The sequence below is a fragment of the Myotis daubentonii genome, chromosome 21 (genome assembly GCF_963259705.1).
Source record: "Myotis daubentonii chromosome 21, mMyoDau2.1, whole genome shotgun sequence".
Taxonomy (NCBI): Eukaryota; Metazoa; Chordata; class Mammalia; order Chiroptera; family Vespertilionidae; genus Myotis; species Myotis daubentonii.
In genome coordinates, this window is record NC_081860.1 from 1,895,415 (window position 1) to 1,918,168 (window position 22,754).

Consider the following 22,754-nt stretch of genomic DNA (forward strand, 5'->3'; position numbering starts at 1 on the left):
CAGGGCTGTGCCCTGACCGGGAATGGAACCCTGACCTCCTGGTTCCTAGGTCGATGCTCAACCACTGAGCCACACTGGCCGGGTGGATTTTGTATGGTTTAAAAGAGAGATAAACGTAGCAGACGGGATCCATTTCAAAAACCGCAGATGAAGAAAATAGTGAGCTTTCATTTAGAAAAAGGTTGGAGGCACCGATGTGCTCAGTTCATAAAAAAGTAAATAAGCAGACTATTCTCAGATTGTCTTCAAAAACATTTTTTAAAAATTAATTTCATAGAGGAAGGGAGAGAGAGAAACATCCACGATGAGAGAGAATCATGGATCGGCTGCCTCCTGCACGCCCCACACTGGGGATCGAGCCCACAACCTGGGCAGATTTCATGGGTAGCCCTGGCCCATTTGGCTCAGTGGGTAGAGCGTCGCCTGCGGACTGAAGGGTCCCGGGTTCGATTCCCGGTCAAGGGCACAGGCCCGGGTTGCGGGCTCCATCCCCATTGGAGCATGTGCAGGAGGCGGCCGGTCCATGATTCTCTCTCATCATGGATGTTTCTATCTCTCTCTCTCCCTCCCTTCCTCTCTGACATCAATAAAAATAGATTAAATAAAAAAGATTTCATGGGCAAATGTATTTTTCTGGAGAGAGGGTCCTTTTTTGGGGGGAAGGGGGCGGCGGTAAAGGGATTTCTGACCAAGACCTTGAATGACAGCCTCTCACAGCCACTACATGATGAAAACCCACACCCACCCGACGGGGAACAGCATGGCCCAGGGACGAGGCGACGGGGAGGAATATGTGAGCACGGATCTCGCTGCGCCACAATGCCCTCCCCACCCTCGCAGAAGGCGGGTGATGACAGCTAATCGTCCAGTCAGACACCAGAACGTTTTAAAGCAAAGGCCGAGGTCGGCCGCATCTCCCAGGAGCTTAAGAGCCAAAAACAAGCCAGAGGGAATGCGTGCGGGACGGAGATATTGGGATAAATGACGCTGGTATTGGACGTTGACAGGCAGGGGGTGGGGGGAGGGATGTAATGCGGATACGGATACGGATCGATTCTCAGAGGGAGGAACTTCCCTTTCTCGCCAGCAGGGGGCAGAGAGGGTGAGGTTAAAACATCCATATTTAGAAAAAAAATTTTTTTTTTTTTGGTTGATCGTCACCTGAGGGTATTTTTCCATTGATTGTTTGAGCTACGGGAAGGGAGGGGGAGAGACACAGAGAGAGAAACATCGGTGTGAGAGAGACCCATCGATTGGGGTGCCTCCCCGCTCACACCCCTACCAGGGCCGGGATCAAGCCTGCAACTGAGGTGCGTGCCCTTGACCGGCATCGAACCCGGGACCCTTCAGTCCAAGGACTTCTGCTCTACCCACTGAGCTACACTGACTGAGGCAGAAACTATTGGTTTTCTTTTTTTTTTAAATATATATATTTCTTTATTGATGTCAGAGAGGAACAAGAGGGAGAGAGAGATGGAAACATCAGTGATGAGAGAGAATCACTGATCGGCTGCCTCCTGCACGCCCCCGACTGGGGTTCGAGCCCGCAACCCGGGCCTGTGCCCTTGGCCGGAATTGAACCCGGGGCCCCTCGGTCCGCAGGCCGACGCTCTATCCACTGAGCCAAACTGGCCAGGGCAACTATTTGTTTTCTAACCCTCACCGAGGATATTTTTCTAGAGAGAGTGGAAGGGAAGGGAAGGAAAAAAGAGAGAGAGAGAGAGAGAGAGAGAGAAACATGGATGTGAGAGAGATATATCGATGGGTTGCCTCCTCCATGCACTCCAACCAGGGCCGGGATCAAGCCTACAACCGAGGCAGGTGCCTTTGACTGTAATCGAACCCGGGACCCTTCAGCCTGCGCTATCCACTGAGCCACACCGGCTAAGGCAGACACTCTATTTTTTTTAAGAGCAAGACAAATAACTCTCGCGACTTAGACCTTCTAACCTTTAGAAATACAGAGCTGCACGTTCGAATACTGTCAACGCACAGGGACTGAAGACCATCACCACTCCTCTCCCTACCACAACGGTTAAATAAGGCACAGCGGACCGTAGGGAAGGACTGTGAGCCCGTCTAAGGCAGCGGTTCTCAACCTTCCTCACGCCGTGACCCTTTCATACGGTTCCCCAGGCTGTGGCGACCCCCAATGTCATGGTTACACCTTGAACATCACGAAAGCATAGCGATTCATCACAAAAACAATGTCATTATAGATGTGTTTTCCGATGGTCTTAGGCGACCCCCCTGACAGGGCCGTTCGACCCCCAAAGGGGTCGCGACCCGCAGGCTGAGAACCGCTGGTCTAAGAGGGACGCATCGGTGAGCTCATTGTAACTCGCCGTGAACCATGCCCGAAGGGCACCTAGGACACAGGCAGGGGTGCGCATGCCGCTGACGCAGGGGGTTCACCTGCACTCGCAACGCGAACACACCACGCCCTAAAGCGGGGTTCCGGCGTGTGAAAGTGACGACGCCCTCACCTAGGTCGTGCAGAGTCCCTGCCTCCATTCACAGAGCCGGCGAGGCTCAGGGGTTGAACCAGGTGAGCGTCAACCTAGGAACCAGGAGGCCAGGGTTCGATTCCTGCTCAGGGCACAGGCCCGGGTTGTGGGCTCCATCCCCAGTGTGGGGGCGTGCAGGAGGCAGCCGGTCCATGCTTCTCTCTCATCACTGATGTTTCTCTCTCTCTCCCTCTCCCTTCCTCTCTGAAATCACTGAAAAAAAAAGGGGGGGGGGGAGACCTAGCTAGTTTGGCTCAGTGGATACAGCGTCGGCCCTCGGACTGAAGGGTCCCGGGTTCGATTCTGGTCGAGAGCACATACCTTGGTTCCAGTTTCCCTGGCCCTGGTCAGGGACATGCAGGAGGCAAACAATGGATGTGTCTCTCTCACATCGATGTTTCTCTCTGTCTCTCCCTCTCCCTTCCACTCTCTCTAAAAATCAATGGGAAAATAGCCTCAGGTGAGGATTAACCGTATATATATATAAAAAAAAGGCCAAATGGAACCATCCTATATGATAAAAGCCTAATATGCTAAGTGTCTGGTCGTCCAGTTGTCCGTTCAACCAATCAAAATGTAATATGCTAATGATATGCTAAGGGCGCTCAACTGCTTGCTATGACGAGCACTGACCACCAGGGGGCAGACAGTCGACCAGTCACTATGACATGCACTGAGCACCAGGGGACAGACGGTCAGTGCAGGAGCTGCCCCCTGGTGGTCGGTGCGCTCCCACAGGGGGAGCGCCGCTCAGCCAGAAGCCGGGCTCACGCGGGTGATCACAGCGGCGGTGCCAGGAGCCTCTCCCGCCTCCGTGGCAGTCGCACATCCCCCGAGGGCTCCTAGACTGCGAGAGGGTGCAGGACGGACTGAGGGGCTCCCCACCCGCCCCAAGTACATGCATTTCGTGCACCGGGCCTCTAGTCTATAATAATAAAAGGGTGATATGCTAATTAGACCGAACGTCCATCCGGGCGGCAGTCCGGACGAAGCCGGGACGGAGCAACGCCTGGGTCCCGGGTGCCTGGGGGTGGCAGCCGGAGGGAAGCAGTCCAGGTTCCAGGTGCCAGAGGGAAGCAAGGCCTGCTCTTGCATAAATTTTTGTGCATCGGGCCTCGAGTTTCTAATAAGCTGAATGTGTAAGGGGGAGTGGGGGGGGGGAGCAAGGCGGGGCTGCAGCCCACGGCGGAGGGGCTGCGGAGGCGGGGAGAGGACAGAGGCAGGCAGAGTGCTGGCGGCTCCACTAACAAACAGTTTCCACTCACCCCCATCTCTGACCTAGGGCAGCCAGGAACCCACCACAGCCCTCCGGCGGCTCGGAACATGGCGGGCGAGCAGCAGCGGGGGGCCGCTGAGGGCGCGAGGGAAGGAGGAGGCGGGGAGGTGGGGAGGCAGGGAGACGGGGAACCTGATTGGCCCTGATCGCCGGCCAGGCCTAGGGACCCCACCTGTGCACGAATTTCATGCACCGGGCCTCTAGCTTAGAATTAATGTTAAACATTGAGGTTTCTCTCCATGGAAGTCAGAGTTCTCCTGGAGCGTCCCCCGCAGGTGCAGGGCTGCGGGGTCTCCAGGCGTCTGCGGTGTGGCCACGGCAAAGCTCCCTCCGCCTCCCTCCTCCCTGTGGCCAGGGGGTGCCGCCCGCTCGGTAATGGTGGGTGCGTTTTGCCAGAAAACTCACATATCTGTTGGGAGGCCAGAGGGATTTTTAAAAAATATATTTTTTGATTGATTTCAGAGAAAAAGGGAGAGGGGGAGAGAGAGAGAGAGAGAGAGAAACATCAATGATGAGAGAGAATCATGGATCGGCTGCCTCCTGCACGCCCCACACTGAGGATCGAGCCCGCAACCTGGGCATGTACCCTTGGCTGGAATCGAACCCAGGACCCTTCAGTCCGCAGACCGACGCTCTTAGTCTATCCACTGAGCCACACCGGCCTGGGCTGGACAATCAGGTGTTTAAAGACGGTCAGGGTGTCTCCTGGCCACAGGCCACGTGCCTTCCCATGGCGAGCGGCCACACTTACCTCGTACGGGACACTGGATGGTCACGTCTGCCCCCAGGGCCGCCCTCACGGTGCCTCCGACCACGACGGACAGCGGGCCGGGCTCCCGTCCTGTGACGTTCCTTCCCCTGACCAAGATGACGGGCGCCTCTTCATTCAAAGGCAACAGGAAACCATGTTAGTTCAGGCTTTTACAAAATATATAAATATATTTCATTGATGTCAGAGAGGAAGGGAGAGGGAGAGAGAGAGAGAAACATCCATGATGAGAGAGAATCACGGACCGGCTGCCTCCTGCACGCCCCCCACTGGGGATGGAGCCCGCCACCCGGGCCTGTGCCCTGACCGGGAATCGAACCCTGACCTCCTGGTTCCAAGGTCGACGCTCAGCCACGGAGCCACGCCGGCCAGGCTGGGTTCGGGCTCTGGCTCTTGGGTAAAACGTGCGCATTGGGCCCACTGTGCCGTGCTCTCTGAGAGCCGGGGACGGGTCCCTGCTGGCTCGGTACCCTCGTGGCAGGGAAACGCACAGCTGGCGGGGCGGGGGGGGGGCGGGGCTCAGAGGACAGACGGACGGACGGACGGGTGGACAGATGGGTGGACACAGACAAAGAGATATTGACAAGCCTGCACGACCACAGCCATCGCTGGGCCATGGGAGCATTGGGGTGGTATAGCCAAGTCCCTCTCGGGTACATTTGACGAAGGAAGGAATTCAGGAGAGAAGGCCTGGCGTGGATAATGTCTCTGTGGGCGAGTAGGACCAGCACCAGGCCCGGCTCATGGCTCAGTGGATAGAGCGTCGGCCTGTGGACCAAAGGGTCCCGGGTTCGATTCCAGTCGAGAGCACAGGCCCGGGTTGCAGGCTCCATCCCCAGTGTGGGGCGTGCAGGAGGCAGCCGATGCATGATTCTCATCATGGATGTTTCTCTCTCTCCCTCTCCCTTCCCCTCTGACACCCATAAAACTATATTAAAACAACAAATAAACAAAACCCAGCCCCAGGCGACCCAGGCACCACCGCGGGGCATTACCTGCAAACAGCACGGGCGAGCTCGCCGCGTCGGAGCCGAGCCGGTTGGCCACGGAGCACCCGTACAGCCCCTGCTCGCCCCTCGTGGGGTTCCGTATCTGCAGCACCCCCGCTCTGGACAGGACGATCCTGGGGTCAGAGAGAAGGGGGCGGGAGTCACGTGACCCGTGGCAGGGCCCTGGGACCACAGCCGGTCACACAGAGAGAAGAGATGGCATCACCGCAGACACCTGCGGGCAAGGATCCCCAAAGACGACCCTGGCGAGCCTCCTGCCAAGGGGCAGAGCGTGGCCAGGCCAGAGAGGGCGGACAAGACCTTCTTTTTCGCTGAAATGCGTGGAAATGGCAGGCAATGTTCCTCTCTCTCCCCCTCCCTTTCTCTCTGAGCCTCCCCATCCCATCTCCCATCTCACTCGCCAGGAGACGAAGATTCTCATCACACAGACACGCACAGGAAGCACACAGGCCCCGTGAAAGGAAGCAACGGGTCCCCCCACTCACTTTTCCGACGGCTGCAGCGGCACCCCGTCCTTGGTCCACGCGTAGGCGACCTCGCCGGGGCCGGCCAGCTGGCACAGCAGGTGGACGGCCGCCGTCCTGTTGGTGATGTACACCGCGCTCCCGATCATGGCACGGACGGTCGCATTGAATGACACCGACGCGGGCTGCCGCGGCCTCACCAGCTCCGGTCCCTTCGGCGGGACCGTCAGCCCGCCCGCGTGTCTCCCCCTCGGGCCTTGGGGCGCACGCCCCCCGGGGTCCCCGCTCCCCGGAGCCCGGGCAGGCGCCTCCTCCGGGCTGGCCCTCCAGGGGCGCGCGGCCACCAGCTGGTAGATGACCTGGGACGCCAGGTCGTCGCTCACCTGCCCGGCCTCCATCATCCGGCTCAGGTTCCGGATCAGCGTGTCGAACCCGGCCGTGTCCATGCTGGAGGCGCCCTGCCTGACGGCGGCTTCAAACTGCTCGCCTTGCAGCTCCCAGGACCCGGGGGGGCCTGCGTGGCCGGGGTGGCAGGGCCCCCGCAGGGCGCGGAGAACCTGGCCCTCGTCCCCACCCAGCTCATTGCGGTCCTGCCACAGCTGCCTCATAGCCTGCCAGGTGGCCCCCACAGTGTCAGCTCGGCCCTGGCCGGGGGCCGGGGGTCCCCGGGAGCGCTCCCCGGGGGCCGGGGGCGCGATGAGCCGGTTGTCGGTGCCGATGAGCCTGAGGACCAAGGTCTCCCGGGCGGGGCCGGCCACGCAGCCGTACACGCCGCCATCGGGGGCGGCCAGGCCGTGGATCTTCAGGGACCCCGACTTGGTGACGCCCCGGCGCTCGGAGGGCTGCAGGCAGCGGCCGTCCTTCTCCCACTGGATCAGGGCGTTCTGCAAGCGGCGCACCGGGCACCGGATCAGCACCGACGTGTTGGGCAGCAGGTAGGCCCTGCCGCCCACCGTCAGGTGGACGCGCTTCTCCTCCCGGGTCTGGATGTACACGCGCGGGACGGCCAGGATCTGGGGACCCTGCTCCCGGGGCGCTGGCTGCGTCTCTGCCTTCCTCTCTGTGGGGAAAACAAAGAAACAAGCGCCCCCCTAGCTGGTGTTGCTCAGTGGGTAGAGCGTCGGCCTGCGGATGGAAGGGTCCCGGGTTCGATTCCCGGTCAGGGCACAGGCCCGGGTTGAGGGCTCGATCCCCAGTGGGGGGCGTGCAGGAGGCAGCCGATCCATGATTCTCTCTCATCATGGATGTTTCTCTCTCTCTCTCTCTCTCTCTCTCTCTCTCTCTCTCTCTCTCTCTCTCTCTCTCTCTCTCTCTCTCTCTCTCTCTCTCTCTCTCTCTCTCTCTCTCTCTCTCTCTCTCTCTCTCTCTCTCTCTCTCCTTCTCCCTTCCTCTCTGACATCAATAAAACACAAAACAAAGCACACAGAAAACCACCTAAGAATTAAAACCTGAACAACGAACGGTATACACTCGTAGATGAGAGTAAATTGCACAACGATCTTGAGCAGCAAAGAATGCAACTTCCAATGCAATGCGTGAAAACGTGTTATTTCACAAAGCCCCGGTTTGGGGAGGCATGAGGTCCCACGGGAAATGTTTAAAAGCCAACGCACCAATTAGGATGGCTTCCTGGGAGTGGGATACAGATCACAGCACGGGTGGACGGGGTGATGTTTTAAATTTTTATTTCCCATTCCAACCTTTTTAGAAAAAATTGATTGCAGAGAAGAAGGGAGACGGGGAGAGAGAGAGAAACATCCATGATGAGAGAGAATCACGGATCGGCTGCCTCCTGTACACCCCACACTGGGGATCGAGCCCGCCACCCGGGCCTGTGGCCTGACCGGGAATCGAACCGTGACCTCCTGGTTCATAGGTTTAACCCTCCACCCCTTAGCCACGTGGGCCGGGCAGAAATATTAGTCTTTTTCTTTCCTTTTTCCACCTTAAGGCTTATCGTCTTCCTCGGGTCCCCGCCAGCTGCCACAGTCATGTATGATGTCATCTCGGACCACATGGCACGCCCCCCAGACCGCGCCGTCTCCCCACATGTTATTCTGTTATTTTAGCGGGAGCTGCCGGCGTGGCTTTCATTCCTCCCTCCTCTCCGGCAGCCTGTGGTCTGGCCACGGGGCTGTAAAACCACCCACAGCTCACGAAAACGAGACGACGCAGCTCGGAGTGCGACGGCCTGTCAGACGGTCCTGAATTCCAGGATCCCGGGGCACGGTGCGTCTGGGAATCGCAAATTCTCGGAAGCGCAAGATTTCGAAAATTTGTTCTCAAAGAATTCCCAGGGGCACCGCCACCCCCCCTCGCCCCCCAAAAAGGCCCCATTCATGTCGTCCATGAATCAGCAGGGAGAGGTGGCTGGGAGCCTGGGCTTAGCGATCAGACAGACTGTGGTTAGCGGGCCCGGGGGCCAACGGGCAGCTAGGGGCCTGGTCAGGTCTCAGGCCGTCTCCAAATCTTGGATTCCTCGTCTCTAAACAAGGACTATATCTGCCTCCAAATAAATGAGTTGGTGCTCAAAAGGAACTCCACTTAATAAGTCCTTAGTAAGTGCTATTAGTTTTTTAAAAAATGTATTTTTGTTGGTTTCAGACAAGAAGGGAGAGAGAGAGGGAGAGAAACATCCGTGAGGAGAGAGAATCATGGACCAGCTGCCTCCTGCACGCCCCACACTGGGGATGGAGCCTGCAACCCGGGCCTGTGCCCTGACCGGGAATCAAACCGTGACCTCCTAGTTCATAGGTCGATGCTCAACCACTGAGCCACGCCGGCGGAGCAATGCTATTACTTTTTTAAAGGTTAGTATTGTGTTTCTTGCTTTGTTTTGCAAGTTGTTGGTGAACTTAAGAAAATAAATATATATATATATTTCCCCTAGCTGTATTAAAATAACAGTTAACTGCCAGGCCGGTGTGGTTCCGTGGTTGAGCGTCGACCTATGAACCAGGAGGTCGAAGTGTGATTCCCGGTCAGGGCACAGGCCCGGGTTGCGGGCTCCATCCCCAGTGGGGGGCGTGCAGGAGGCAGCCGATCCCTGATTCTCTCTCATCATTGATATTTCTCTCTCTCTCCCCTTCCTCTTAAAAAAATAATACGTATATTTAAAAGAAATTAACAGTTTCTGATTTTTTTTTCCTTGCCATAAGCGCAGTAAAGTACCTGAAATCATTAATGCCACTTTCCAGGTGAATAATGAAAGATGGTGAAATATAAACCTGGCCCCTCCCTACCTCCTTCCTGCACATGTGCTGCCCTATTTTCACGTGCTGTAGGGACAGCCCACAATTCCTTTCTCGTCACCCTCGTGCATCAAACATACATGTGCACGTGTAATACATATGCTCTCGTGTATCCTGAAAATGCAATAATTGAATATTTTAAAAAATGCTCATCTCATCTGGCCGGCGTAGGATGTAATTTCTTTAAAAAAGAGACCTAAAATACATTTGTCCTGTGGGCAGCTAGTCCTTAAGCTGCTTACAACAATTCTAACTTCTGATGGGCTCGCTTGACCTACAGATTAGAAATACTCCGTTGAGCCCTGGCTGGGTAGGTCAGTGGTTAGAGTGTCGACCTACTACACCAAGGTTGTAGGTTCGATTCCCGGTCAGGGCACATACAAGGAGCTACCAATGAATGCATAAAGAAGTGGAACAATAGCTCTAGCCAGTGTGGCTCGGTGGATAGAGCATTGGCCTGGGGACTGAAGGGTCCTGGGTTAGATTCCTGGTCAGGGCACATGCCCTGGTTGCGAGCTCAATCCCCCGTGTGGGGCGTGCAGGAGGCAGCCGATCCCTGATTCTCTCTCATCATGGATGTTTCTCTCTCTCTCCCTCTCCCTTCCTCTCTGACAGCAATACAAATATATATTTTTTAAAAAGTGGAAGAACAAATCAATGTTTCTCTCTCTCTCCTTCCCTCTCCTGTCTCCCTCCCTCCCTTCCTCTCAATGAAAGTCAGTTGCTATTTGGATGATAGGAAGCCATTGGAACAAGACGCACAGATGTCCACATACTTACTGCTGCAGGCCGGCATCTGGCAGGATCGCACGAGAGGGGGCCCCGGAAGCTCCCCGCACAGGGCCTCGCTGACGGGGACCCGCCTGCCCTTGGCCGTCAGCCTCTGGCACACCTGCTTCCTCCGCTGGGTCCCCACACCACAGCTGACGGAGCACTGCGGGGGGAACGGGGCGACAGCGTGAACGGAGCCTGCGCAGCAGACGGCCGGGCCAGCGGGGACTGCGGGTATGGGAGCGTCGACACATGGCCGTTCCCTAGCACCATCGTCTTTAAATAGACATATATATGCATATCTACACTAATAAAAGGGTAATGTGCTAATTAGACCGGACGTCTTCTGGACGTCCTTCCGGACAAAAGCCACAGTGGCAGGGGCCAAGGCAGAGGCAGTTAGGGGCGATCAGGCCAGCAGGGGAGAGCGGTTAGGGGCGATCAGGCAGGCTGGCAGGTGAGTGGTTAGGAGCCAGCGGTCCCGGATTGCAAGAGGGATGTCCGACTGCCCGTTTAGGCCCGATCCCTGTGGGACATCCCCTGAGGGGTCCCGGGTTGGAGAGGGTGCAGGTCGGGCTAAGGGACCACCCCTCTGTGCATGAATTTTGTGCACCGGGCCTCTAGTACATATATATATATATTTTAATATATTTTTATTGATTTCAGAGAGGAAGGGGGATGCTGAGAGGGAAAAACACCAATGATGAGAATCATTGATCGGCTGCCTCCTGCATGTCCCTTACTGGGGATTGAGCCGGCAACCCAGACATGTGCCCTTGACCAGAATCGAACCCGGGACCCTTCAGTCCGCAGGCTGACTCTCTATCCATTGAACCAAACTGACTAGGGCTTAAAATATATCTTTATTGATTTCAGAGAGAAAGGGAGAGAGAGAGAGAGAGAAACATCCATGATGAGAGAGAATCATGGATCAGCTGCCTCCTACATGTCCCCTACTGGGGATCGAACCCACAACCCGGGCATGTGCCCCGTCCAGGAATCGAACCGTGCCCGGGTTGCAGGCTTGATCCCCAGTGTGAATCAGGAGGAGGCAGCCAACCAATGATTCTCTCTCATCATGGATGTTTCCCTCTTCCTTCCTCTCTGAAATCAATAAAAACATATTTCAAAAAATGGTAAGAATTAAAGACACACAAATATATAAAAGGAAAGTTTTTTTTTTAAAAAATCATTCAAACTGCTAAACATAAAACATCATTAATATGGAATGCTCATTGTGCAAATTGATATTTGATAATCATTGTGTGTACCTGCCAGTTAAAGTTTTAATGACCTCTATGAGAAATTTTCCATGAGGCACATTGGCAATTTTATTAGGAAAAAAATTAAAGTGAAATTCAATTAAAAGAGTGGCTGAGCCCTGGCTGGTTCTGCTCAGTGGTTAGAACATCGGCCCGAGGACCAAGAGTTCTGGGTTCGATTCCCGGTCAGGGCACAGGCCCGGGTGGTGGGCTTGATCCCCAGTGTGGGGCGTGCAGGAGGCAGACGATCCATGATTCTCTCTCATAATGGACGTTTCTCTCTCTCCCTCCCTCTCCCTTCCTCTCTGAAATAAATAAAAATATCTGTAATAATAAAAGCACAATATGCTAATTAGACTGGACATCTTCCGGACGTCCTTCCGGATGACCCTCCGGACGAAACCTGGGCTGCGAGGGAAGCCTGGGTCCCGGGTTTCTGCCGGCGGCCGGAGGGAAGCCCGGGTCCCAGGTGCCAGAGGGAAGCCGGTGCCGGCAGCTGGGGGAAGGAAGGCCGACTCTTGCACACATTTCGTGCACCAGGCCTCTAGTCTATGTATAAAAGCCCAATATACTAATTGTCCCTTTGACTGTTCGACCAGTCGACCAGTCGCTATGATGCACACTGACCACCAGGGGGCAGACGCTCCCACCAGTAGGTTAGCTTGCTGCTGGGGTCCGGCCGATTGGGACTGGGTGAGAGGGGCTGGAGCACACCCCTCCCCGGCCCCGATGGTGCAACAGTGGGGTCCCTCAGCCTGGCCCGTGCCCTCTCGCAATCTGGGACCCCTCGGGGGATGCCGGAGAGCGGATTTCGGCCCGGCCGAGGGACCCCACCGGTGCACGGATCCGTGCCCCGGGCCGCTAGCGTTTTAATAAGACAAAGCAGGGCCCGCGCAGCCGGGAAGGGCCCTCACCTGGGACCAGTCGCCCACGGAGAGCTGCGGAGGGCAGTCGGTCCTGGCGCAGGACTTCCGGGACGAGGCCTGGGGGCCGGGGCACAGCTCACCGGAGAGCGTCAGGAAGCTGCCGTCGGTCAGCAGCTGCCGGCAGGTGACCCTCCGGTGCTGGGTGCCGCCGCCGCACGTCCTGGGGCACTGAGGGGACGGAGGGGGGCGTCGGGCGGGGCTCACCCCCGGAGCCTGGCGGGGGACGGGGGGGGGTGCGTACAGGCTGCCTACCGGCTGCCAGTCGTCGATGTGCCAGCCGGGAGGGCAGTCGAACTGATTGCAGGCCTGCAGCGCGTGGGGCTTGTCGTCGCCACACTCGGCGGCCGGGACGGGCGTCTCCCCGGGGTGCAGGCAGTACACGTCCCGCGTCTGGATGCCCACGCCGCAGGTCGCGGAGCAGGGCCCCCAGGAGCCCGTGTGCCACCTGGAGAAGAAGCGAGAGGTTGGACGGTGCCACGAGACCGCGTGCAACGTGAAGGCGGACGATCTCAGGTCCTCAGATCCCGCGCAGACGTCACACCTGGAGCACAGCCTCTCCAGCGATACTTGCAGCTCAGATGCAAAAAGGTGAGGTTTATTTTAAAAAATATATATTCATATTGATTTCAGAGAGGAAGGGAGAGGGAGAGAGAGAGAAACATCCATGATGAGAGAGAATCACGGACCGGCTGCCTCCTGCACGCCCCACACGGGGGATGGAGCCCACAACCCGGGCCTGTGCCCTGACGGGGAATCGAACCCGGGACCCTTCAGTCCTAAGGCTGACTATCCACTGAGCCAAACCGGCCAGGGCAAAGGTGAGGTTGAAAGGCAAGAAATGGCCTGGCCAGCGTGGCTCAGTGGTTGAGCATCGACCTAGGAACCAGGAGGTCAGGGTTCGATTCCCGGTCAGGGCACAGGCCCGGGTTGTGGACTCGATCCCCAGTGGGGGCCGTGCAGGAGGCAGCCAATCCATGATTCTCTCTCATCATGTCTCTCTCTCTCTCTTCCTCTCTGACATCAATAAAAATATATTTAATTTAAAAACAGAGTAAGACATGCCCAGCTGGTGTTGCTCAGCGGTTGAGCGCCAACCCATGAACGAGTAGGTCACCCATTCAATTCCCGGTCAGGGCACAGGCCCGGGTTGCGGGCTCGATCCCCAGTGTGGGGCATGTTTCTCTCTCCCCCGTCTAGTCTCTCTTAAAAAAAAAAAAAAATCAATGGACAAAAAGTAGCCTCGCTCCTTGGGTAGGGATAAGAAAAAAAACCAAAAAAAAACAGCCCTGGCCAGTTTGGCTCAGTGGATAGAGCATCGGCCTACGGACTGAAGGGTCCCAGGTTCGATTCTGGCCAAGGGCACATGCCCAGATTGCGGGCTCCATCCCCAGTCTGGGGCGTGGAGGAGGCAGCCGATGTGTGATTCTCTCTCATCATTGATGTTTCTATCTCTCTCTCCCTCTTCCTTCCTCTCTGAAATCAATAAAGAAATATATTTAAAAATATATATATATTTTTTAAAAATGAATCTGACGGCAGCATAGCTTGGGCGGAGGAGGGAGAGCTGGGAGCAGGCTGGGAGGCCAGCCGTGGGCGGACCCCCATGGCTCCGCGCGCAGGCCCGCGTCCCGGGAGCAGGAGACGGGACGTACCGCGGCGGGCAGGGCTCCGTGTTGCAGGCCTGGCTCATGGAGGGCGGGCGGTGGAGCGCGTCGCACAGCGAGTCGTTGACGGTCTGCCCGGTCTGGACGTGTAGACACACAGCGATGGCCTCTTGGTGGCCTGGAGGGTGGAGAGAGACAAAAGTGCAAGTGATTGTTTTTAAGTCTTTTATTTTAAAAAAAATTATTTTTAATTGATTTCAGAGAGGAAGGGAGAGGGAGAGAGAGTTAGGGTTCGATTCCTAGTCAGGGCACAGGCCCAGTTTGTGGGTTCGATCCCCAGTGTGGGGCGTGCAGGAGGCAGCCGATCCATGATTCTCTCTCATCACTGATGTCTCTCTCTCTCTCTCTCTCTCTCTCTCTCTCTCTCTCTCTCTCTTTCTCACACACACACACACACACACACACACACACCAAAGTAAGGAGACTGAGGTTCGGAGGGAAAATGAAGACGCCAAAGAAGGGGTAGATCGGAGACTGAAAGAGTGATTTCCTGCCTTCTATTCCGCTGTCTCTCCATGTCCTAGAGGATTCCACGATACAACCCGGCCACCGGCGCCCCCAAGCAGCGACCCCTCCCCGTCCAAACAGAAACCCTCCCGGCCTCACTCCCTTCCGGCCAGACAGGGGTGTCTCACCCCAAAGCCCACGCCCCCACCGCCACCCCTTGCGCGTCGCGATGGAAGGAATGATCGGGGAATCAGACCGGAACAGACGATAAACCAAACGCTCGACGACGACAACAAAAAATCAGAGAAAACTTGTCACCGCAACCGACTGGCTGGCGGAAATACGCAGATGTATCCAGTTTCAGGCAGGAATGTGGGTTCCCTGACGTTGGAAGATTGCGGTTCTTTTTCCCCAACGCCGCGCTGCAATCCAGCCCCCGGACAATATTCTACAGAACGCGGTGTTTGTTTGCCAGAGGATAGAGCCAATACGTGTCTGTGAGGCTTAGGTTTTTGGACTAAACTCTTTCCTGCTTCCTTGGGTTGTAATCTTAGGTTCCTGGCCACGGCAGGACACAGTCTGAAATCTCCAGGCATCGTCCATAAACTTGTTGTTGTTAAAAAATGTATATTTTTATTGATGTCAGAGAGGAAGGGAGAGGGAGAGAGGGATAGAAACATCCATCATGAGAGAGAATCATGGACCGGCCGCCTCCGGCACGCCCCACACTGGGGATGGAGCCCGCAACCCAGGCATGTGCCCTGGACCGGGAATCGAACCCGGGATCCTTCTGTCCACAGGCTGAGGCTCTATCCACTGAGCAACACCGGCTAGGGCTGTCTTTTTCTTTTTAAATATATTTTTATTGTTTTCAGAGAGGAAGGGAGGGGGGGAGAGAGAGAGAGAGAGAGAAACATCAATGATGAGAGAGAATCATGGACCGGCTGCCTCATGCACGCCCCCCACTGGGGATCGAGCCCGCAACCCGGACATGTCCCTGGAGCGGGAATTGAAGCCGGGACCCTTCAGTCCGCAGGCCGACGCTCTATCCACTGAGCCGCACCGGCCGGGGCCAGGATGGCATCTTGGCCTGCACCATGGGAATGGAGTAGGCCTGCGTGGATCAGTATCGCTCAGGCACGCGTCTTCGCCTATGCGTGACCCTGTATTAGATCCGAACGCACTGCCGTCAGCGGTATGAGAGCTGCACTCCCACCCGTGACCTCAGAGGCCTGTCCCTTTGCCTACAGATCCGTCCCCACACGCATGTTCCCACACAGGTGACTGGGAACCCCAGACAGGAGCTCCCTGCTCTCGGGCGTCATCGAGTCCCGGCCACGGAGGGGGCCCTCACTCTAGCCTTCCCTTCCCGCTCTGTCCACCTGGAGCTCCCCTCCCCTTCCAGCCCCTTTTCTAAAAATTTTTATTTATTTAAATGGATTCCAGAGAGGAAGGGAGAGGAAGAGAGAGAGAAACATCAGTGATGAGAGAGCATCAAGGGCCGGCTGCCTCCTGCACGCCTCCCACTGGGGATCGAGACCGCAGCCTGGGCATGTGCCCTTGACCGGGAATCGAACCCGGGACCCTTCGGTCCGCAGACCGACGCTCTATCCACTGAGCAACACTGGCCAGGGCCCCCTCGGACTCTTTAAGGCTGATCTCCACAATGGCGCTTCCTACTTCCTCCCCTTCCATCTTTTCAGGATAATCTGTGGATAACGTTGCCTTTCACTTTCCTTCTGGAGCGTTCCATTGTTTTTATATATATATATATATATTTTTTTTTTTTTATTGATTTCAGAGAGGAAGGAGAGGCAGAGAGAAACATTAATGACTAGGGGCCCGATGCATGAAATTCGTGCAAGAGGAGGCCTTCCTTCCCCCCGCTGCCGGCACCGGCTTCCCTCGCACCCCTGGCTTTGTCTGGAAGGTTGTCCGGAAGGATGTCCAGAAGGACGTCCAATCTAATGAGCATATTACGCTTTTATTATCATAAAGGGTGTCCCAAAATTCACGCAAGATTTGCATTTTGCGTGAGCATTAACAACAACAACAACAAATAAAAGCCTAATTTGACTTGGTTGATTGAATCAGATTCTCATATCTGTTGCCCTTTGATGTCAATCCCATCCCCAAGGACCAATGATGGCCCAGGAGCAGGGACCAGGAAGACCCATGAAGACCACGGCTTTGCGTCTGTGCCAGCAAAGCCGGGAGGCCATGGACCTGATGTCCTATTCCATACATAACCCTAGACTGTCTACTTTACGAATCAATAAAAAAAATTACAATGTTTAATTAAAAACCTGTGTTTCTATCAACATTACTTCTTGCGTGAATTTTGGGACAGCCTTTAGCTGGGCGAGAATCACGGACCGGCTGCCTCCTGCGCGCCCCCTACTGGGGACCGAGCCCGCCACCCGGGGATGACACCAGCAGCTCCGGCGCCCCACCACTGAGCCACACCAGCCGGGCCCGCGTCCCCGCGCCTAAGGGGAGTTTTCTCCGAAGCCAGGGCCCAGTACCTCCCAGGCAGGTGGCCGAGCAGGGGGTGAAGCCCGCGTACTCCCAGTGGTAGGTCAGCCCGCCGTCCGCGGCCGGGAGGGGCGCGCCCAGGCCCGGGGGGCCGCGGCCACAGGCCCGCCGCTGGCAGGGCCGCCGGGTGGGCGGCGCGGGGCCCTCGCACTCCTCGGCCGGCAGCTCCGTCTCGGTCTCCGCGAAGGTGAGCCGCACGCGGCACCGGACCTCCCGCACCTGCACGCCCGGCCCGCAGGGGGCGCTGCAGGGGGACCAGGGCTCCGGGATGAACCTGCGGGGAAACCAGGGGGGACACGGGTCACTCGCAGGCCCCTGGGGGGGGGACGAGCATCATGTCGGGGGGGAAAACAGCTTCATTCCCACCACAGCCAATCTGGTCTGAATGCTCTAGGTTGTTAAAATACATATATATTTTGCCCCGGCCGGTGTGGCTCAGTGGGTAGAGCGTCAGCCTGCGGACTGAGGGGTCCAGGGTTCGATTCCCGTCAAGGGCACAGGCCTGGGCTGTGGGCTCCATCCCCAATAGGGGGTGTGCAGAGGGCAGCCAATGGGTGATTCTCTCTCATCGTTGATGTTTCTATCTCTCCATCTCCCTTCCTCTCTGAAATAAATAAAAAAATGTTAAAAAATGTATTTTTTTTTATTTATTTATTTCAGAAACCACAGGGGCTCCAAGGAGGAGCTTTTAAAACAGCGGTTCTCAACCTGAGGGTCGCGACCCCTTTGGGGGCCGAACGACCCTTTCACAGGGGTCGTCTAAGACCATCGGAAAACACATATATAATTACATATTGTTTTTGTGGTTAATCACGATGCTTTCATTATGTTCAATGTGTAACCATGAAAATGCATCCTGCACATCAGATATTTCCATGACGATTCATAACTGTAGCAAAATTACAGTGATGAAGCAGCCACGAAAATAATGTTATGGTTGGGGGTTGCCACAGCATGAGGAGCCGTATTAATGGGTCGCGGCGTGAGGAAGGTTGAGAACCACTGTTTTAAAACCATGAGGCACCCTGGCCAGTGTGGCTCAGCGGGTACAGCGTCGGCCTGCGGACTGAAGGGTCCCGGGTTCGATTCCCAGTCAGGGCACAGGCCCAGGTTGCGGGCTCCATCCCCAGTGTGGGGCGTGCAGGAGGCGGCCGATCCATGATTCTCTCTCATCATGGATGTTTCTCTCTTTCTCTCCCTCTCCCTTCCTCTCTGACATCAATAAAATTATATTTTACAAATTGTTTTTAAAAATAATGAAACGGGAAGGCGCCGTATGCGCTGCCTACACGTCCGCAGCTGAAAGCCAAGAGGCCAGCGCTGCGCGCTCCTCGGCTCAGCCTCAGAAGCGATCATTTCCATTTTCCTAATTAAAAACAAACAAACAAACAAGGCCCTTGAACATCCTCGCCCTGTGTCAGTTCGGAGCCCGGCCCTGGTCGCCATAGAAATGGTGATCTCCTCCCAGGACTCAGGCGGCTTCCCTCTGGGCCTGGAGAGCCGGCTCAGATCCCTGTCTCTTCCTCCCTTGTCAGCAGCAGCTTCCCGGCCACACAGACGGCGTGATTACAGGGCGGCTGGAGGCCGAGCCGCGCAGCGGTTTTGCTCGGAAATCCAGAGAATGCACAGTCAGGGGGGAGGAGGGACCCACAGACTTCACACTCCACAGCCAGGAGCACCTGGGACTCAGCGTGGGAGTGACACAGGAAGTCGGGGGACCACAGAGGAGAGGGCGAGGGTGGGAGGCCGGGCAGCTCTGCTTGGGGAACAGGTGCTGGGGGGCTCTGTCCACCTGAGGGCTCATCCACCTGTGAGCTCCCTGCACCTGTGGGCTCATCCACCTGTGAGCTCCCTGCACCTGAGGGCTCATCCACCAGTGGGCTCCCTGCACCTGTGAGCTCCCTGCACCTGTGAGCTCCCTGCACCTGTGGGCTCCCTGCACCTGAGGGCTCATCCACCTGTGAGCTCCCTGCACCTGTGGGCTCCCTGCACCTGTGAGCTCCCTGCACCTGTGGGCTCATCCACCTGTGAGCTCCCTGCACCTGTGGGCTCCCTGCACCTGTGAGCTCCCTGCACCTGTGGGCTCCCTGTACCTGTGGGCTCCCTGCACCTGAGGGCTCATCCACCTATGAGCTCCCTGCACCTGTGGGCTCCCTGCACCTGTGAGCTCCCTGCACCTGTGGGCTCATCCACCTGTGAGCTCCCTGCACCTGTGGGCTCATCCACCTGTGAGCTCCCTGCACCTGTGGGCTCATCCACCTGTGAGCTCCCTGCACCTGTGGGCTCATCCACCTGTGGGCTCCCTGCACCTGTGGGCTCCCTGCACCTGTGAGCTCCCTGCACCTGTGGGCTCCCTGCACCTGTGGGCTCCCTGCACCTGTGCGCTCCCTGCACCTGTGGGCTCATCCACCTATGGGCTCCCTGTACCTGTGGGCTCCCTGCACCTGTGAGCTCCCTGCACCTGTGGGCTCCCTGCACCTGTGGGCTCATCCACCTGTGAGCTCCCTGCACCTGTGAGCTCCCTGCACCTGTGGGCTCCCTGCACCTGTGGGCTCATCCACCTGTGAGCTCCCTGCACCTGTGGGCTCCCTGCACCTGTGGGCTCCCTGCACCTGTGAGCTCCCTGCACCTGTGAGCTCCCTGTACCTGTGAGCTCCCTGCACCTGTGGGCTCCCTGCACCTGTGAGCTCCCTGCACCTGTGGGCTCCCTGCACCTGTGAGCTCCCTGCACCTGTGGGCTCCCTGCACCTGTGGGCTCCCTGCACCTGTGAGCTCCCTGCACCTGTGGGTTCCATGCACCCTGCCAGGAGGATGAAGCAGGTCCCCCAGGAGGAAAGGGCAGGTTGGCTCCACTCCTGGATCGTGCAGAGAAAGGACCCGCCAGTGAGGTTGGGTGGGGCTGACAGGAAGTGCAGGCCAGGAATGAGAAGGGGCCGAACCCACTGCTGCTACCTGCTATCGCCCCCTTTTCCAATCCCGTACAGCGCACCGTGTTTCTGATGTTGAAAGCGAGACCAGGAGCCCAGCCTACCACTGAGGTACATGTCCTTTTGCCGGAATCGAACCCGAGACCCTTGGGTCCAAGGCCGGCGCTCTAACCACTGAGCCACGCCAACTGGGGCAGAAAGCAGGCGTCTGAAGGAGGTGCCTTTTGGCTCCACAGACGAAACATCTTGCCGATGACACAAAGCACACAGCCTCTCAAAGACGCTGCCCACTGTGGATGGTGATAAAGAGCGGAGTCCTGCCCTAACCGGTGTGGCTCAGTGGATAGAGTGTTGGCCTGGGGACTGAAGGGTCCCGGGTTCGATTCCTGATCAGGGCACAGGCCCGGGTTGTGGGCTCGATCCTCAGTGTGGGGCGTGCAGGAGGCAGCCGATCCATGATTCTTTCTCATCACGGATGTTTCTATCTCCCCCTCCCTCTCCCTTCCTCTCTGAAACCAATAAAAAGATATTTATTTAAAAAAGAGAGAGAGACTCCTGCTCTGACAAGGAGGGTGACCGCATGACCTCTGAGATCGGCTTCCCTCACACCCTGTGCATCGCGTCTCCGTAAATAACTCACACACGTCACAGGTCGGACGTGGCACCCGCTGTCCCTGCACCTGTCCTGGCTGCGGGCGCTCTCCCAGACTCCCCGGCACTCTAGGAGCTAAAAGGCCCCCCACAGCCCGGCTGGCAGCCCGGGCTGAGCATCGACCTAGGAACCAGGAGGTCAGGGTTCGATTCCGGTCAGGGCACAGGCCCGGGTTGTGGGCTCCATCCCCAGTGGGGGGCGTGCAGGAGGCAGCCGGTCCATGATTCTCTCTCTCATCATGGATGTTTCTCTCTCTCCCTCCCTTCCGCTCTGACATCAATAAAGATAAAAAAGGTCCTCTACTCACGTCGGTTCTTCCGTCGCCACCCTGGTCTCCTCCAGCTCCCGGGCCTGCTTCAGCCAAGGCAGCTTTGCCTCCACCGGGCTCTTCTCTAAGGAAAGAAGAGCAGAAGCCACAAGCTCAACTATTACCATGAAGCACGAAGGAGTGGGGTGCCGGCGTTCCTGCTGAAGATTTCATCAGTGAAGAGGCTGTGCTTCGCCCGGCCGGCGTGGCTCCGTGGCTGAGCGTCAACCTATGAACCAGGAGGTCAGGGTTCGATTCACAGTCAAGGGCACAGGCCCAGGTTGTGGGCTCGATCCCCAGTGGGGGGCGTGCAGGAGGCAGCCGATCCGTGATTCTCTCTCATCATTAACGTTTCTCTCTCTCCCTCTCCCTTCCTCTCTGACATCAAGAAAAATAAATACATATTTTTTGCCGAAACTGGTGTGGCTCAGTGGATAGAGCGTCGGCCTGCGGACTGAAAGGTCCCAGGTTCGATTCCGGTCAAGGGCATGTACCTGGGTTGCAGGCACAATCCCCGGTGGGAGATGTGCAGGAGGTAGCTGATTGATGTTTCTCTCTCATCGATGTTTCTAACTCTCTATCTCTCTCCCTTCCTCTCTGTAAAAAAATCAATAAAATATATTTTTTAAAAAAGAAAAATAAATACATATTTTTTAAAAAGAATGTTAATACAATGAAATGTAAACGCTGCAATATTAGAACGAGAGCCAGGAAACACCATTCAATGTAACTTTAATCTGCAAACCCACTGTGCTAGCCGGTGTGGCTCAGTGGATAGAGCGTCGGCCTGCGGACTGAAGGGTCCCGGGTTCGATTCCGGCCAAGGGCACGTACCTCGGTTGCAGGCTGGATCCCTGGCCCTGGTCACGCCACAGGTGGGGGGCAACCAATCCATGTGTCTCTCTCACATCGATGTTTCTCTCTGTCTCTCTCTCTCCCCCTCCCTTCCACTCTTTCTAGAAATCAATGGAAAAATATCCTTGGGGGAGGATTAACAAAAATAATCTCTATATATAAAAACCTAAGCGACCGTTATGTCCGACCAACCGGTTGACTGGTTGCTATGATGCTCACTGACCACCAGGGGGCAGCTCCTGCATTGAATGCTTGCCCCTGGTGGTCAGTTTGCTCCCACAGCCAACCTCCCACGGTCCCTCCCCCCAGCTGGCCGGCCCCCATTAGCCCCCATTGGGACTGGGTGAGACGGGCCTGAGAGGCCCTGATGGCTGCCCAGGCCACGGGACCCCACCTGCGCACGAATTCGTGCACCGGGCCTCTAGTAAGTAGATGAATGAACGAGTGAGTGAAACGCACGCCCACCTTTGGGTTTGTAACAGGGGACGGGGATGAGACACTCCTCCTTGATGTGTAACTTCAGCTGGGGGTTGCAGCCGCCCACGTGCTGCCCGCGATGGCTGATGCACAGCACGACCCGGTAGCGCAGCCCCCGGCCGCAGGTCACCGTGCACTTGGGAGAGGAAGAGAGAAGCCGGTGAGACCCACAGCGGCGTCCGTGTCTCACACGAAGGAGGAGCCGCTGTTCCGTGTCAGCCATTAGCAACGGGTGGGCTGCTAGACGTTTTAAAACAGCCCTGACCGGTGTGGCTCAGTGGATAGAGTGTCAGCCTGCGGACGGAAGGGTCCCAGGTTCGATTCCGGTCAAGGGCATGTACCTTGGTTGCGGGCACATCCCCAGTAGGGGGTGTGCAGGAGGCGGCTGATGGATGTTTCTCTCTCATCGATGTTTCTAACTCTCCCTCTCCCTTCCTCTCTGTAAGATATTAATCAAACAAACAAAAAAAACCACTTTGGTTCCACTAACTTTTTTTTAAAAAAAAATTTAAACACCCAATACCGCCCTGGCCAGTTTGGCTCAGTAGATAGAGCGTCGACCTGCGGACCAAAGGGACCCGGGTTCGATTCCGGTCAAGGCCAAGGGGTGCGTCCAAGAGGCAGCCCATCAATGTGTCTCTCTCACATCGATGT

General features: G+C 56.6%; 1 protein-coding gene across 7 annotated transcripts in view; it reads right to left on the reverse strand.

Moving 5' to 3' along the window:
• Nucleotides 1–22,754, reverse strand: part of ADAMTSL3 (ADAMTS like 3) — a 100,643-nt gene that overhangs the window by 12,024 nt on the left and 65,865 nt on the right. For all 7 annotated transcript variants that reach the window (XR_009450346.1, XR_009450347.1, XR_009450348.1 and 4 more), the window contains exons 14-23: nt 22,089–22,236; nt 20,769–20,853; nt 16,873–17,156; nt 13,889–14,018; nt 12,489–12,681; nt 12,225–12,404; nt 10,058–10,211; nt 6,048–7,086; nt 5,548–5,675; nt 4,535–4,663 (exon numbers count right to left, since the gene is read on the reverse strand). Coding sequence is in view for 4 of the 7 variants with exons in the window: in XM_059678384.1 (XP_059534367.1) it covers nt 4,535–4,663; nt 5,548–5,675; nt 6,048–7,086; nt 10,058–10,211; nt 12,225–12,404; nt 12,489–12,681; nt 13,889–14,018; nt 16,873–17,156; nt 20,769–20,853; nt 22,089–22,236 (2,470 nt within the window). In the remaining 3 variants the exon portion in view is untranslated. The remainder of the gene's footprint in view (nt 1–4,534; nt 4,664–5,547; nt 5,676–6,047; nt 7,087–10,057; nt 10,212–12,224; nt 12,405–12,488; nt 12,682–13,888; nt 14,019–16,872; nt 17,157–20,768; nt 20,854–22,088; nt 22,237–22,754) is intronic.